The sequence below is a fragment of the Muntiacus reevesi genome, chromosome 1, assembly GCF_963930625.1.
Source record: "Muntiacus reevesi chromosome 1, mMunRee1.1, whole genome shotgun sequence".
In the NCBI taxonomy this organism is placed as follows: Eukaryota; Metazoa; Chordata; class Mammalia; order Artiodactyla; family Cervidae; genus Muntiacus; species Muntiacus reevesi.
The window spans coordinates 53,850,681-53,867,995 of record NC_089249.1 but is presented as its reverse complement, the minus strand read 5'-3'; the positions used below and the strand labels follow the sequence as shown (position 1 = coordinate 53,867,995).

At 47.0% G+C, this 17,315-nt stretch overlaps 1 protein-coding gene and 1 non-coding gene across 2 annotated transcripts in view; one reads left to right on the top strand and one right to left on the bottom strand.

The window, feature by feature from the left end:
* FAM227A (family with sequence similarity 227 member A) overlaps positions 1 to 17,315 on the top strand; it is a 51,784-nt gene that overhangs the window by 12,015 nt on the left and 22,454 nt on the right. The window contains exons 5-11 of the mRNA XM_065923798.1: positions 156 to 232; positions 2,089 to 2,235; positions 5,776 to 5,877; positions 6,400 to 6,504; positions 9,293 to 9,416; positions 11,422 to 11,526; positions 12,633 to 12,712. Coding sequence (XP_065779870.1) covers positions 156 to 232; positions 2,089 to 2,235; positions 5,776 to 5,877; positions 6,400 to 6,504; positions 9,293 to 9,416; positions 11,422 to 11,526; positions 12,633 to 12,712 — 740 coding nt within the window. The remainder of the gene's footprint in view (positions 1 to 155; positions 233 to 2,088; positions 2,236 to 5,775; positions 5,878 to 6,399; positions 6,505 to 9,292; positions 9,417 to 11,421; positions 11,527 to 12,632; positions 12,713 to 17,315) is intronic.
* Positions 14,302 to 14,408, bottom strand: LOC136156707 (U6 spliceosomal RNA). The gene has a single exon (XR_010661194.1). It is a non-coding gene; the product is annotated as a U6 spliceosomal RNA (small nuclear RNA).

The following is a 17,315-nucleotide window of genomic DNA, read 5'->3' as shown; positions in this document are numbered from 1 at the left end:
GAGTCTTAGCAAGTCAGCAACCCAGGCAAACTAATAGTGCGTATGCCATCTGGCTGCTCAGGATGAATGAAAAATCACAGGTATGATTACCACACAGCCGTGGGCACACCCCATGGTTACTCACATCCTATTTCTCTTCTTTCATTCTCCAGCAGAAAAGAGCGAAGGAAAATCAGAGTATATTTGCAAGGGCTCAGAATTCAGGAATGTCAAATCTTTCGTTATCAAAAGGGTAAGGGACCTCTTACTGGGTCGGTTTCTGCTGGGCCTGAACTACATTTTATTCCCAGGAAAAGGCCCCTTGGCACCCGGATGGTGATTATGTAGGAAAATGGCAGAGTACCTGTTTTAGAAAATCTTAACCTATCTTAATGTCTGATTCAATGGACATGAACTTGGGCAAACTCTAGGAGATGATGAGGGACAAGGAGGCCTGGCATGCTGCAGTCCATGGGATCACAGAGAGTCGGACATGACTTGGTGACTGAACACCACCAATGTATTTTAATAACTTTAAAATTTCTCATAACACCTCAAAAAGGTAGAACCAAGAGGATTCCAGAGGTCAGTTGTCCGTTGATTTTTAGAACTTAGAAACTGTTTACCCTTAGAAACAACGAGTTCAGCTTCAGTTCACACAGAGCCACCATGCTGCAGAGCTCCTGGGGGTGCATTCCCACAGCAGTGCAGGTTTTATGGGTCACTGCAGACACCCCAGGGAGCTGACAGTCAGGAGCAGTCAGAGGACCCGTCCAGCGTCATGCAGCTTGCTGGTGACAGAGCTCCCTGCCTCTCGCTCAGATCCCCACGCCTGGGGTCTTGCTCTCTCAGCGGCCTCTGCAGTAGCACTCTGGCCCCATCTCATAGCCGCCCCAGTAAGATCCTCCTAAGTGCTGTCGCTTCAGTTGTGTCCGACTCTCTGTGACCCCATTGAGCCTGTAGCCTGCCAGGCTCCTCTGTCCTTGGGATTTCCCAGGCAAGAATACTGGAACGGGTTGTCATTTCCTCCTCTAGGGACTCTTCCTGACCCAGGGATCGAACCCACGTCTCTTGACTCCTGCATTGGCAGGCAGGTTCTTTACCACTAGTGCCCTCTGGGAGGCAAGATCTTCTTAGGAAGAGCCTAAGAGCTTAGCCCTCTTTAAACTACCCAGCTCATGTGTATTCAAGCCTTTAAATGCTAGAGAATATGTTACCCTTTCTTCACCTTATAGCCTGGAAAATTCCCACACAGCATAGAGCCCGATGGTTGTGGGTCTACATAGAAACTGTCATACGACCCAAGATAGTGGTCGAGCAGGTCTAAATGTCCTGTCCAGAGCAGCACAGCCAGTACATGGGTGAGCTGACATCTGACTCAGAGTCAGTGCAGTCAGTCACTCGGTTCTTCCATTGTCAAGGCCATAGCCCAGTTACCGGGGAACTCAGTCCCTCAGAATGCTTCCAGGAGGTGCCTCTGGGTCATGGTTATTGATCTCCTCTTCCTACTTTTCTGTATTTTTGCATTTTTATAGTCATATTTTTATCCTAAAATCCATTTAATGATTTATGTTAAGAACCATAGAGGTGGGGTGGTCATATCCTTTGACCCTAACAGTGCCATTTTGAGAAATTAATGCCCATTTTGGGGAATTCATGCCAAGTAAATAAGCTCAAATGGGTGAAGCATATGGTCCCAGTTAGTAATAAATAATATTTATTTGAACTCATCTGTGAGTAGTTAATTAAATTATAGCACATCTTAACAAGATATACTACTTTAAATGATAAATTTGAAGACAGTGAGGCAATGTGAAAAATCCAAGGGGATAAAGCAAGACATAAAAGTGTGTGTGCATATATATATATCGTAAAATGATTGAAGTAACGCATACGTATTTGTATACATGTGCTCAAAGCCTGAAAGGAAAAGTCGAAATATTGTAAATAGCTGTTGGATGAGGACTGCTGAGATCACGCACACACTCTCATTTTCTTCAACATCCTCTAAGATTACTAATATTGTCTCCATGATAAAAAGAAGATATTGTGTTGTTTTAAACTGTCAAAATAAGGGACCCCATTTTCATATCCTGTTTTTGTGTTTAGAAAACAGCCGATAAAAATCTCCTGGCGGAGCTGTACCAGTACCCATCCTTTGACGACTCTAGGCCCAACAATCTTCCAAATGGGGTGGACTTCTGTGACTTGGTGGGCAACGTGATCCTGGCTGAGAAAAACCCCCTTAGCGGCAAGGTAAGAAGAGAGAGCGCTCTGGGGCGTCTGCCTGCATGGGGCACACCACTGTCCCAGTCTTATACCCCAGGGATCTGAGCCGGGCAGGTAAGTTGCTGAGGGCCACAGAGTTTGCAAGTGACTGAGCTGAGATTAGACCAACGACGAAACCGACATCCTTTCTCCCAGTGCTCTGGGCTCCTAACCATGCTGACCGCATGACCTATTAGTGTAGCATTTTGAGGTCACACCCTTGTGATATATGCTGATTAATGATGCATGTGTTCTGTTGTCAGTCACTAGGTTGTATATGGGTAACCTTAATTTTTTTCTTAATTAGACAGTAGTTAGAATATTTACTTCCCGTGCCCCATGGATACCCCTTGAGGTGAGTCACCAGCTTGGAGAGCCGGGTTCCTTAGGAAGGAGAAAAGTAAAAGTGAAGGTCACTCAGTCGTGTCCAATTCTTTGCAACCCCACGGATTTTAAAGTTCCTGGAATTCTCCAGGCCAGAATACTAGAGTGGGTAGCCATTCCCTTCTCCAAAGGATCTTCCCAACCCAGGGATCGAACCCAGGTCTCCCGCATTGCAGGCAGATTCTTTCCCAGGTGAGCCTCAGGGAAGGAGGAAAGGGAGTATTCTGAGGCCCAGAAGAACCTGTGTGTGTGTGTCAGACAATGCTGGCCCCTCAGGAGCTGGGGGATGGTTGTCAGCAGGGGTTGAGAGGGGAGGAGGCCCAGAAAATTGTCTCAGCCATCTTCCAGCTGTGCGTCAGTGCCCCTCACAACTGCACAGCACCAGGGTCCCCACAACAGCTGTGACCAGTGACCCCTCAGCTCCTAACTAGCTACCCCCGCCATTCCTGGCGCCCAGCTTCTCACTGCTTCAAACCACACCCCCATCTCGCGCTGTCCCTCCTCCCTCTCTCCCTAGCCTTTCTCTGCCTTCTCTTCCTCCTCTTCATGATTTTTTTCCCTGCTGCCCTCTTTCAGGCTGTCTCTCTACCTCTGTTACATCTTGCATGCTGACTTCCTAAGAGCAGTGATCTGTTTAGGCCAGTCACTGCCCAGGATGACAGTGGTGTTTGCTGGATTTCCAGTGCCAGGCTCCAGCATGGACTGTGCTCACTAAGCGGATGGCTGCCTTTCACCAGGTGCTGGTCCCCAGGGCAGGCAGTAGTCACCCTGGGATCAGGTCCTGGATCCCCTGCCTTCTTTAGCAAAGAGGTGAAGGAGCAGCAGACACTCACAGCATCACATTCTCTCCAGGACAGTGTAAAAATAAAGTTCACTACATGGTTTTTGTGATAACAAGGACCTGGAAGGAAGTACATCTTGGTGATTAAGTAGCTGTCTGTGCTCCCATTTATTCTTCTGTGAATAGCAATAACAGTAGCCTCTACCTTGAAGTATTATTGTAAAATTAAATAATGTACATAAGCACACAACACGGCACATAGAAAGGCATAACTTCTCAGAAAATGATTGTTTTATTATCAATGTTATTAGAAAAGTTTAATGATAGAACAACAGTGCAGTCATTTTTGGTTTGCCGCTCTAATGAGTATTTATAAAGAGTGTATTTTAACATACTATGCTATGACGTTAAATGACGTTACATGAAAAACATCAGTACGTAAAACTCTGGAGTACAATGTTATTATGTCAGCCTACAGGAAAATCTGGGGTGAAACCATTCAGAGATATCACCAGCATTCTCTGAGTGACAAGTAGTTGATTTACAATGTTGTGTTAGTTTCAGGTATACGAGATTGTAGTTTTTTCTTCCTCCTTTTTCTGAAATTTAAAAGAGGAGGAAAAACATGGAAAATGGATGGTGTGTTCCATGGATCCACTGTTCCTGTGCCACCTTCTGCCCATCCTTGTACCCCTGACAGGCCCACTGGCCCTCTCTGGAACCTGAACTCTCATTCCACGTGCTGTGTGGGTGCCCCCAGGATGGTGACTGCTGTGCTAACTAATGTCCCATTTCTCAGGTCCCCTGGGAAGTGTTTTCCTTAGACCTTAATCCTGAATGCAGAAATGCAGAAAAACTGCATTCCCTGGAATGGTTTTACTCTTATATCTGATGCTGGGTCCTGCTTTTCTTTGGCTCCCAGGAAACCCAAGACAGATTTGTGCCCTGCCTTTAAAAGGACCCTCTTCCATCCTGCTCGGGGGCCAGGCCAAATGTACTTGCCTCCTCAAATCTTCTCCTCCATCCCCTCCGTCTGCCCTCAGCCACCAGCTTTAAATCTGGCTCAGAGAACCCAGTGGTCACGCCTAGACCATGAGTTCACTCATTGAACCCTCACAGCCGTTCTGGAGGTCAGGACTGTCATCACCACCATCTCCATTTCCCAGATGAGCACAGACAGATTCAGTACCATTGGTCAGGACCCTGCAGCTAATTAGTGTTAAGAGCTGGATGAGAATCCGCAGTGTCAGTCTGTGCTCTCCACCCCTCTGACTGTCCTGCCTCTCCAAGGAGACGTGAGAAATGGCAGAGAGGACAAAACCAGGAGCAGGTCTCAGAGCGCTCTTTGCTACCAAGGGTGGCTTGCTTATGCACTGTGCCTTCAGCTTCTGTAGGCTTGAAGGGACAGCCAGGAATTCTTACCCTGTGCATCCAGGACACACCCTGTTCCTCCAAGTGGTAGGAGGAAAGGCAGCCCGTGCAGTATCTCTGGGGCCAGGCTGCCTGCTTTTTGCTTTTCTTTTTTTCTTTTTTGGCCGCGATATGTGGCATGTGGGATTCTTAGTTCCCCAACCAGGGATTGAACCCGCGCCCCCCTATTGGAAGCACCAGGGAAGACCCAGGCTGCCTGCTTTTGAGCCTCCCTGTCTGTATAAGCTTAGGCAAGAATTCTAACTTTTCAGTCCTCACTTCCCTCTTCTATCAATTGGGGATAACAGTTTCATCATTCAGCAGCAACCACAGAGATAGATGGTGAAAAAGTGAGATAAGGAAATAATGGCATGGGCCAGCGCAAGATCCATGGCAAATGTTCCCCTCCTTCTTGAGCCTCCCCGCCCCCCCACCTCCCGCCCCTTCAGGTTGTCACAGAGCACTGAGCCGAGCCCACTGTATTATATAGCAGCTTCCCACTCCCAATCTTACACACGGGAGTGTACACATGTCAGTGCTACTCTCTCGGCTCGTGCCGTCTTCTCCCTACCCCTCTGTACCCACACGTCTGTTCTCTACCCTTGTGTCTCTATTCCTGCCCTGCAAATAGGCTCATCAATACCATTTTTCCAGATTCCATATATACACATTCATATATGGTATTTGTTTTTCTCTTTCTGGCTTACTTCACTCTGTATAACAGGCTCTAGGTTTTTGGTTTTTTTTTTTCTAAGTTGACCCCAAAGTATGTTGACTCCAAAGATGATTGGCAGGGAGATGGTGTGATTAATAACAATAACAAGCCATGGAACGTGGGCGGAAAGGAAGGGTTTGAGTGGAGATGATTATGAATCTGGCTGTAGCTCCAGGTAAATTTCAAAGAATAAATAAGTAAATAAGCAATAATAACATGAATTTTGTTTCTTTTCCAGTCTTTCTGTTCAGGTAGAGAATTAGAGAAGTTTCTCTCTTCCCCTTCTCTAAGAGCTATATGGCTGGATAGCTTCTGGTGGATCTTTCATGAAAGGTACCAGGTAAATACAAATCTGGTTGCTTCTCTTCCTTGCTTATTTTTCTGTGGGACAAACCCCAGCCTCTTTTTTTAAAAAAAAAAAAAAAAAAACCCCAGCCTCTTTAACATGGGCTATCAGCCCCCCGATTCCACAGACCACCCATGGACCACGCCTCATCTGTCACCCTCATCCTTCCCCACCCATGCCTTCTCCAGACACCTTGGGCTGGAAACATTGCACCATGCCTGCAGCAACCCCGAGCTTTAGGAACTGGCCCCTGTCACGTGGCTGGTCAAGGGCAGGGCAGAGAGCAAAGTCAGGACCTCCTGGCTCAGAGTTTAGGGCGCTTTTCTCAACAGCCTGCCTCTCTGTACATGTTCTGTAGATCCTAAAGCAAATTAGTATAGCATTTCATAAATAATATGAGGTTAAATACCTTGCAAATAAGATTCCTAAAAATAAGAGAAACACAGAAGGTTCTCAGCCCTTGACTGTTTGAAGAAGTAATTCTTGTCATTCCTTCTCTATTTGTATTCCTGGTAGCCAAAGAAGGACGTCCAGAGCAAGCTGTTCGACCGGATAGCCCAGAACTATGCTTTTCTTTTGTTTTGTGAATCCAGGACCCACTACGAAGAGGCTCTCTTAAAAGTGAGCATCAACCACTATTTAGGAAAAACAAATCATATTAGATAGCTATTTACTGCTCGTGCCAAGTTAATGCCCTTAACATTCTTTCCATAAGAAAGTAATAACTAAGTTGTGGTATCTTCATATGCATGCCTGTTCCATGCTAAGTTGCTTCAGTCGAGTCTGTCTCTTTGCAACTCTATGGACTGTAGCCTGCCAGGCTCCTCTGTCCTTGGGATTCTCCAGGAAAGAATACTGGAGTGGATTGCCATGCCCTCCTCTAAGGGAATCTTCCCATCTCAGGGATTAAACCCACGTCTCCTGCATCTCCTGCATTGCAGGCAGATTCTTTACCCACTGAGCCACCTGGGAAGCCTGATAGTTTCATATACTGACTTGTAAGGCAGCAGTTACAAAAAATAAGATAGCTCTATATATACCGATTGGGAAGATATAATGATATATTTTAAGTGAAAAACAAAGCAAAGTATACAACTCCATGTATATGTATATATATGTGTGCCTATGAGTGGGGAAAAAAAGTCTGGAAAAATATTTGCTGAACTCATAGCCATGTTCATCTCTAGGGAATGAAAGTGAAAGTGTTAGTTGCTCAGTTTATCTGACTGTTTTGACCCCATGGACTGTCACCCACCAGACCCCTCAGTCCATGGGATTCTCTAGCCAAGAATACTGGAGTGAGTTGCTATTCCCTTCTCCAAGGGATCTTCCTGACCCAGGAAAACTTGGGGAATGAAGTTAGAAGAAACTTCCTTCTCTATTTCATTTATTTCTATAGCATTTAAATATGTAATTTCAAAATTATGAATATACATATATACTTTATATATGTGTGTGTATGTATATATATATGGGCTTCCCAGGTGGCTCAGTGTTAAAGAATCCACCTGCCAAGCAGAAGACATGGGTTCAGTCCCCGGGTCGGGAAGACCCCCTGGAGAAGGAAATGGCAAATCACTCCAGTATTCTTGCCTGGGTAATCCCATGGACAGAGGAGCCTGGTAGACTATAGTCCATGGGGCCACAAAGAGTTGGACACGACTTAGTGACTGAACAACAGCATGTATGTGTGTGTGTGTGTGTGTGTGTGTGTGTGTGAACACTAAAAGGGTTGCTAGAAGAAAATATAAGTGAACATTTATATGATTTGAGGATTTGAGTATGGGGAAGGACTTTCTAAATATGACCCCAAAGGAATAACCATAAAAGAGTGATTTAACTATTAATATATAAATTCTTTAAATTATTGCAAAGAGGCAAATGAGAAATTATGCAAACATACTGGTAGCATATATCCCACACAACATAAAGAAGTCTTACAAATCAGTAGGAAAAATGGACCAATGGACAAAGTACATAAACCAAAAATTCACTAGGGAAGAAATACAAATGGGAAAAAAGTTCATCTTTGACAACAATTAAAAATATAAATTAAAACAATAATCATTCGATTCCCTTTTTACCTGCTAGATTGCGTAGATTAAAAAGTGTCACTCCCAGGATTATGAAGGATATCGGGATTTCCCTTGGACAGTCTGAGTGGAAAATGAATTGATACAGATGTGCTGAAAGGCACTTATACTGATAAAGCGTCTGTTTAACAAGTCACTTAGGCTGTCTGTGTCTCAGTTTCATCATCCATAAAATGGGGATAATATTAATAATGCCTCTCTCACCAAGTTGTCCTAAGGATTAAATGAGATTGTGTTTGTAAGACATGTGACATATCACCCAGCACTTGATGGGTGACGAATATATAATAGCTGCTATGATTGCTATTATTGTACCATCTAATGCAAGTCATAACCTAATAAATAATAAAAGCTGCTTTCATTCATGCATTCAACAAATTTTTAACTGCCTAATATGTGCCAGACACTGAGCTAACTTCATAAATAAATATAATTACTCTGCATAATTTGTAATGCAAAGTCTTAGAAACATGACGATATGATTTTTTTGGACATTTTTGGGATCATTTATCAAGGTATTGTCATGTTTAAGTAAATTTTGAAATGGCCACTCACAAAATATTATGAAGGTCACTTTTGGAAAAAACATTCCAAAGAGTTTATAATAACCTGGGGAAGTATTTATGTTATGATGTTAAATGAATAAAGCTAGATATAGACGTATAATTTGAGCCTAAGCACAGCTGAAAAGAAACAACAGTACTACTTGTGCATGTGAAAAAACTAAGACTTAATATTATCTCTGGGATGGAGCAAGATGGGTATGTCAAATGTACTTGTCATCTTTGAGCTACTCTTGGACCAGGTGGTAGAAAGGGCTGAGCTACAGACCATGTGCAGAGGAGCTGGAGGAGAGGAAGTTTGCTGGCCAACACAGCACGATGTTTGAGGTGTGGTCCCCACCTAGGGTAAGGGGTCCACCTAGATATGTGGCAACTGCAGATGGAAATCGCTCCCCTCGTGGGACTTCCCAAGTGGCACTAGTGGTAAAGAACCCGCTTTCCAATGCAGGAGACGTAAGAGATGTGGATTCGATCCCTGACTTGGGAGGATCTCCTGGAGGAGGGCATGGCAACCCACTCCAGTATTTTGCCTGTAGAATCCCATGGACAGAGGAGCCTGGCGGGCTACAGTCCACAGGCTCGCAGAGAGTCAGACACAACTGAAGCAACTTAGCACGCATGCTAAGCATGTGATCAGGAAGGTAGCACTGTGTCAGGTAGAGCGTTTTATCACAGGTCCTTTCTGAAGTCAGGGGCTCTTTTCTGGGTGTGGAAATGTCCAGAACACTCCCCTGGGCTCCGCTTGCCCCCTAGAGGTTGCCATCGCTTCTGAGTAAAGCCCTGTACACCAGCTTCTGCTGCTGCTTCCCTCAGTCCTGGTTCAACACACATGAGTTCAAGTCCGACATCTGTAACACGATGAGCCTGTGGATTTCAGGTGAGAGGGGGCTGCTTTCTCCTGGGAAAGCCGTTCCAGATACACGTCTTCCACCCGAGCCTGGGTAGGTTCCTGTTTGCCATCACCCCTCCTCACTGAGGCAGTTGTCCTTTTCTCTCCTTGACAATCAGGAAAGTGAAGTGTGCAGTTAGAGCCCAAGGAGTACCCATGAGCCTGCTTCCTCAAGCAGTCTGAGACAGTCCTCGTCCCCCTTTGTCCCTGGCTGCATCTGCAGGCAGCAGGTTTCAGCACAGTCCTGCCAGTCAACCATGTGCTATAGGTGGGTGGACCCAGGAACCCCCTGCCATGTGCTGGCCAGACAGCCCTACCTTCCTCCCCCAGTGTGTCCCCACGTGACCAAGGGTTGTGTCTCTCTCTCTCCCTGCAGCACACCACAGTGCCAGTTCGATGTTTGCTTTTCAACTATTTTTCAGTCTCCTTCCTCACTCGCCCTATCTCAACCCAGGTATCTCCTAAAATCATTGAAAGCTGAGACGTCCCCAGTGGACTGAGTGCTGTGCTAAGTAAGCACTTTATACATTTCCTCCTGTGTTGAGGATCACTTCCACGTCAGGAGATGTGGTCGAACTCACAGATGTCAGCTTACAGTTGTATTTATAGCTAAGATTTATTGCAATGGAGTGAGGATACATAACCAGATCCTAAGGGGACAGACGGGCAGAGTTTGAAGGAATTCACATGCAGGCTTCCTCCTCCCATTGATGCAGAGCCCCTCATCCTGAAGCAGTGAACATGTAGCCACACTTGTGTGATGGTTCTGCCCAGACACCCATTAGAGAAACAGTGCCCAAGGTTTTTATTGGGGGCTGCTCATGTAGGCACCTCTGTCTATCATGTACCAAAATTCCAGGGAAGCAGATGGTTAGCATCAGCTGCATTGTTTTATAAGTAGTCTAGGCCCCCTGAGTCATTCGTGTCAGGGAAAAAAATTTCCCCCAGCTTTATTGAGATATAATTGACATATGACATTGTGGAAGTCTAAGGTGGACAGTGTGAAGATTTGATGCATGTATATTTTGTGACGTTTTTACCACAAGCAGATTAGTTAACACGTCCTTCACCTCACATGATTCCCAGTCCTTTTAACACATGCAGCGCTGAGAGCAGGCATTCAGATCCAGGCCCTGCCACTGGGAAGCTGAGTCTTTGACCACTACACCACCTCACCTCCCATTCTGACTCCGTCCTTTCTGGTCTTTTTTCCTATTCCCTTTTCTGTCCAAGGCTGTGCCTCCTTCCCCAGCTGACCCCGAGTAATAAGCCTCCTGTCTGCTTACTTTGTCCAGTGGAGACCGGAGCTTAGTATAAGGGCTTGAATTTTTTTAAGTAATTTTTGGGCTTTTCCTTCCTAAATCAAAGAACTGAAGGAGGCAGTGGAATTTCTGTACTGTCTGAGAATTCAGACTCCCAAGAAATCAAGACTCTGAAACACATGGTTTCCTTAAAAGAAAGGTATCAGCCCCCTAAGCCTCACCATTCGACATTTCAGGCAAAGCCATTTCTGGCAAAGCCATTTCTGGTATTGAACAAAGTATAATAATATGTTGAACGAAGCTTTACTAAGTGTCTGTTTATCGTGTGCCAGGTCCAAAACTAAGCCCTAGAGGTGCAGAGATGAATTGGACCCAGCCCCTGCCTTCAAGGAGTTCCAATAAGAGCAAAGGAGATAGACAGGAAAAACAGTGACAGTGCCTTCACACCTACATAGCACGTAGCAGGTTCACACGTCTGTGGTGTGATCTGATCCTCACACTGTCAGGAGGGCAGGGTTGGCCTCACATCTCCATTCTCCAAATGAAGAAACCAGTCTCACGGAGAGGAAGTGGCTCATGGCAGGCTGTAAGGCCGGCATGGGGTTGGGCTCATGCTGGAAGCCCGGTCCCCCCAGGACCAGTAGGGGTATCTCAGGGGCCTCACTCTTCTGCTTCCTGCCTCCCTTCCTCTTCTGCAGCAGTTTTCATGATCACTGTTAACTCCTTCTTAGGTATATATCCTTGCCCACACAGCTATAACAGCTGGGACTACTCAAAACTGGATCCAGAGAGGTTCCGGAGAGAAGAATTAATGTTACAGAGAAGAAGATTGAAGGGTAAGGTACCAGCTAGGGACTGCCATCCCCAGTGCCCGCTGCCACATCCGGCTCCCACCTAGTCCAGACAGTTGCTGTGCGGTCGTGTCCGACTCTGTGCGACCCCATGGACTGTAGCCCTCCAGGCTTCTCTGTCCACGGGATTCTCCAGGCAAGAATACTGGAGTGGGTTGCCATTTCCTTCTCCAAGGGATTTTCCTGACCCAGGGATCGAACCGTTGTCTCTTATGTCTAACCTGCATTGGCAGGCAGGTTCTTTACCACTAGGGCCACCTGGGAAGCCCCTAGTCTGGGCAGGGAGGGACCTTGATATTGACATCCTCCGACCTGGTTCTCTCTCAAGGCTCACTCTTCACGTACCCTCAACTAGCTTCCAGCAGACCTCGTGGACACCCAGGAATTTCAAAGTAAAAAGAAAAAAAAAATCTAACCTGGAAATTGTCTTCACATTTAATGACATTTCAGTGAATATTAAATTTAACACCTTAAGAATTTGATAGGTTGTTACTCTTAAGTGTTTAGTTCAAGATTTATTCATTTCAAATTTGCAAGGTTCTGAGTTTTTGTCTTTTAAAGCCAATTTTTTTTTTCTTGTGAGTTGAGTGCTTACCCTGTTTACCCTCTGCAGACATTATTTCCTTTAATTGGCTCATCAGCCCTTTGAAGTAGTTAGTATTCACACCTGTTTCACAGGATCAAATGTGAGGTAATTTGCCCGAGGTGAGGTCGCTCAGCAGGTAGAATGACAGAGAGGCCCTGGGTTGCCTGATGCCAGTCCTCTTGCTGTTGTTGTAGCCTCCAGGGCTTCCCTGATGACTCAGGAAGAATCTACCTGCAATTAGGGAGACCAGGATTCAATCCCTGGGTGGAGGGAAGATCCCTGGAGAAGGGAATGGCTACCCACTCCAGTATTCTTGCCTGGAGAATCCCATGGCCAGAGTAGCCTGGCGGGCTACAGTCCATGAAGTCCCAGGACTCAGACCTGAATGAGTGATCCTCTAACTTTCATGGCCTCCAGGGAGGGGGCTCCTGCTCAGAGCTCCTGCTCTGGTGTCACCCTCAAGACAAGACGGAACTGATGAACTACTTTTTCCCCTCTTCCCTAGGAAGAGGCATGTCTTTCCTCACTGCTAGGAAGTACTCCGTCTGGAAGGGCACTCAGAACAGGAGGACCTGCTGTCATCACGTAAGTGTGAGGTCCACACCCAGACCCCTCAGAGCCCCCTAAGCTTCAGCGACTTCCGGCTGGTTGCACATCTGTGCACTCCTTGCCCCGTCACCTCAGGGAGGGGCCCTGGATCTGGGTCCTCAGGTCTGCAGGGATGAGTGGGGACGCTAAAGGGCAGCTGGAAGTGCCGGGACTGGGAGGAGAAAGGAAAGGAAGTCATCTTCCAGTGTAGGCTGCAGGGCACGTATCTTTATATCTTCTCCTCCCTGGTGAGCCTCATCTCATCCTATAGCCTGGACATCCTCCCGACACCTCCTTGCCCCTCTCCTCCTGGTTCCTCTTCCCTCCTATGTAGTGCCGGGCGCCACCACCTCTCTGCCTTCCACTTCCAACACCCCAGTTTGAGCTCCCTTCACTACTGCAGGACGCTCCCGTCTGCCTCAGGCTCTAATGCAAGTTTTTCAAAACACAAATCTAATTACATTATCCTGTCCTCACCGACCCTAAATACCATCCTCCCTTCTCAGCCTTCCAGGCCTCAGAAGGGGCAGGCGTTCGATCCCTGGAACTGAGATCCTGCATGCCTGCCACAGGGCCTAACCAGAAAAATAAAAAATAAAAAAAAAAGCAGCAGCAGCAGTAGGAAGGCCCTCGCCTGCCTGCCTGCCCCGAGGCCACCTGCCCCCGTCTCTGCCCTCGCAGTCTGCTGTCTAGGAGGAAGGGCTCTCACCCTTGTGCTTGGACCTCAGCCCACAGCTTCCACTCCTGCACTTGGCACCATCCTTTTTGCAGCATCGTTCCCCCCTCAGCCCCACCCCGACTGTGGTCTGTTGGTTCGCTCCCATCGTTGAACAGTCCTCTGGCATCTCTTGCCTTTACAGAGAAAACCCACTTTGTCTCTGCACCCCTGTTTCTTGCTGCTTGTCCCACAGAATTTCTGGAAAGCCTCATCTGCCCCCACATCTCTTTCTCAGCCACCCCATGGTTCCTGCCCCCTGTGCTCCTCTGCACCTGCTCTGGCCAACTTGGTCTGGCCCCTAGTCTGTTCTCTCTTCTGGTCTGTTTTCATATGGCTGGTTGCTCTCATCTCCTTGAAATCCTTTTTTTTTTCTTTTAGCTTCGCTTCTTTGTTATCAGACTTTTTGAGTGTCTTCCTCTCCGGCTGGCTGCCCTCCCTTTTGTTTTTCTGGCTAGCTCCCCATCTCATCAGTCAGCTCTGTCCTGGCCCCTTCCGCCTATATCTAGATATCCTTTCCGGGTGATTTCGTCTGGTCTGGTGACTTTCTTTTCTTTTTTTTTTAATGCATTTATTTATTTTAATTGGACGATAATTACTATATTGTGATGATTTTTGCCATACATCAATATGAAGCGGCCATAGGCATTCATGTGTCCCCTCCATCCTGAACACCCTCCTCCCTCCCCACCCTTCCTTCAGGCTGTCACAGAGCACCGGCTTTGGGTGCCCTGCGTCATATATCAAACTCCCACTGGCAGTCTATTTTACATATGGTGATGTATATGTTTCAATGCTATCTATTCTCTCAAATCATCCCACCCACCCTCTTCTTCTCCCACTGAGTCCAAAAGTCTGTTCTTTATGTCTGAAAAATATGGAATGCTTCATGAATTTGCATGTCATCCTTGCGCAGGGCCCATGCTAAGCTTCTCTGTATTGTTCCAACTTTAGTGTATATGCTGCCGAAGCGAGCACGGTCTGCTGGCTTCCCGTATGCCAGTAACGCCCAAATCTCCCTCCGTACCCTGGCCACGCTCAGGACTCATCTGGTCTCTCCAACTGCCCTGTTAGCCTTCCCAGAAGGCCCTCAGCTTAGCAAAGCAGGGGCCTGGGGAGAGGAGCCCTGACTCCCAGCCCACGTGACAGCCCTCTCCTGGCCCGTGGCCGTAGCCTCTTCCTGAGTTCTGTTCTTTCACTCTTAGCCCCAGCTGCTCTCCACACAGCGACCAGAGTGACCTCTTTCAGACACACGTTGGCTGAGGTTGTTCCTGGCTTAAACAGCACCAGCTTCTCCAGTGCCCCCAGTCCGCCGAACCCAGCCTGAATTGCTCTGCAGAATTCAGCCACCTCCACCTCTCTCTCCTGCCTCCTCACTTCCATTCCCTCGCTGCACTTCCTTCTGCCTCTGGGACACTCCAGCCCTGTGTCCAGTTGAGTCACCAGCCGTCACCTTTACCTGGAACGTGCTTCCCTCAGGGTTCCTGAGGGAAAGGGCTGACTCCTTCTTGCCCTTCAGATTCCAATTTTCTGTCATTACCTTAGCAGTGTCCCTGGCCCCCCAATCACTCTCTGTTATCATATTGCCTATGATCATGCTCTGCTATTCGTTTTCTTTTTTTCTTATCTGCATGGCATGTGGGATCCCTAGTTCCTCAATAGGGATCAAACTCTCACCTCCTGCATTGGAAATGCAGAGTCTTAACCACTGGACTGCCAGGGAAGCCCCCTGCTATTCTTCCTGCAGGATTTATATGTTGTTCAGTATCTGTTTCCCCGTATTAGAATATAAACTCTATGAGAACAGGACCTCTTTTCCTTTATCCCTCTTCTATCTCAAGCTCCTGGAATAGACAGCACAAAGAAGATACTCAACAATTATCTCTTGACTTCACAGAGGAGGTCGTCTATGTAAACTCATCCCTCTGCTTAGCATATAATGTGTTTAGTCACTCAGCTGTGTCTGACTCTTTGCGCCCCCATGGACTGTAGCCTGCTAGACTCCTCTGTTCATGGGAATTCTCCAGGCAAGAATACTGGAGTGGGTTGCCATGCTCTCCTCCAGGGAATCTTCCCAACCCAGGGATCGAACCCAGGTCTCACTGCTCTATAAATGTCAGGAGGCTTCCCAGGTGGCTCAGTGGTAAAAAATCTGCCTGCCGATGTGGGAGACACAGGAGACAGGTTCAATCCCTGAGTTGGGAAGATCCCCTGGAGTAGGAAATGACAACCCACTCCATTATTCTTGCCTGGAAATTTCCATAGACAGAGGAGCCTGGCAGGCTACAGTCTATGGGGTCACAAAGAGTCACAAGGAGTACAACTGAGCATGCATGCATGGTATAAATGTCAGCCTCCAGAAGTAAGACAGAACAGGCACTGTGGAGGGACAGCTGTCACTCCCAGACTGAGAACAAAATATTATTCAGTGTTTTTGCACTGCCTGTCACAACTGTGTCAAGCAAATGTATTTTCTTTGTACTGGAATACATAAAATCTTCCGACAGTTATTTCAGAAACCCAGCTAAGAGAGTCCATTTTCTGCCTCAGAAATAGAAATAATCAAAAGCTTTCCAACCTTAAAAGCAGCTGAAGTTTCACTGGGCAAACCAGAATGGAGGGAGTCATCGAATTCCACTGTGGGGACAGAGCTTCTCTCTTGTTTTTAGCAGACACGCTTTCCCATCTGCTCGGGGAGATAGTTGGCTGTGTTCAAAATGTGCTTTTCAGTGGCAGCAATCTGTCTGGGAGTCCACAGTTGAACGGACGAGCAGCAGGTTTTAAGTCTTACCCTGTGGTCTGCCCTACGCCAACTTCATGTTGCGAATTTGCAGAGTGGGAATGAAAAAGCATCTAACTATGTATCTGGCTTCCCCTGTGAGGCTCGGCTATAAATAAGGGCTCCTACCTATTAGAGACTGAGTCACTTGTTCACTTAATAAATATGGGAGAATAGTCAAATAAGACCTTTATAAGGAGTCATCATCATAGTTCTTATTTGCAAGCAGTGGAAGCTAGTCCAGCTGCTTTAAACAGGAAGAGTATAATAAAGAGTATTAGTGGTACGCGGTTCCCCGGGATGGGCCAGGGCACTAGTTTCAGAGGCCGTGCCGCCAAGAATGACGGCACCGACCGATAGTAGTGGGGACTAGTGCTCCAAGCTCCACTCTTGTTTCCTTGAAAAGCCAGTTGCTCCCATTACAGTCTCTCCAGAAGCCAGAGTCTCCTTGGTTCCTCATTTCCTCACGTTGCCCATTTCCACCTTAAAGTCTCAGGCAGGTGCATTGCATCTGAGGGTGAGAGCCTAGGTAAAATGTCTGCGCTCAGCCACAGAAGAAGCTGGGAGAGCTGAAGTCTTTCACTCACCTTGGGCCCTGGGTCTCATGTGCATGGAGGAAAAAAAATGAAAGTGTTAGTGACTCAGTCATGTCCAGTTAACTCTTTGTGACCCCATGGACTGTAGCCTGCCAGGCTTCTCTGTCCATGGAATTCTCTGGCATGAATACTGGAGTGGTTGCCATTCCCTTCTCCAGGAGATCATCCCGACCCAGGGATCAAACCCAGGTCTCCCACACTGCAGGCAGATTCTTTACCGTCTGAGCCACCATGGAGTATATTGAGAATGTGTGACAAATAACACCTCCAGGATGTGCCATTTGAGTTGAAAACCAAAGGACGAGGAGTCAGCCATTAGAAAAGTGAATGAAAGAAACTTCCAGGAAATGGGAACAGCATGTGCCAAGGCCCTGAAACAAAAGGTGGAGGGTGATATATTCAGGGAACAGAGAGAAGGCCAGTGATCCTGTAACCCAGTGGGAGTGTGGAAGAGGGGCAGGAATCAATCCTGGAGAAGCAGCAGGAGCTATATCCTGCAGTGTTGGCTCG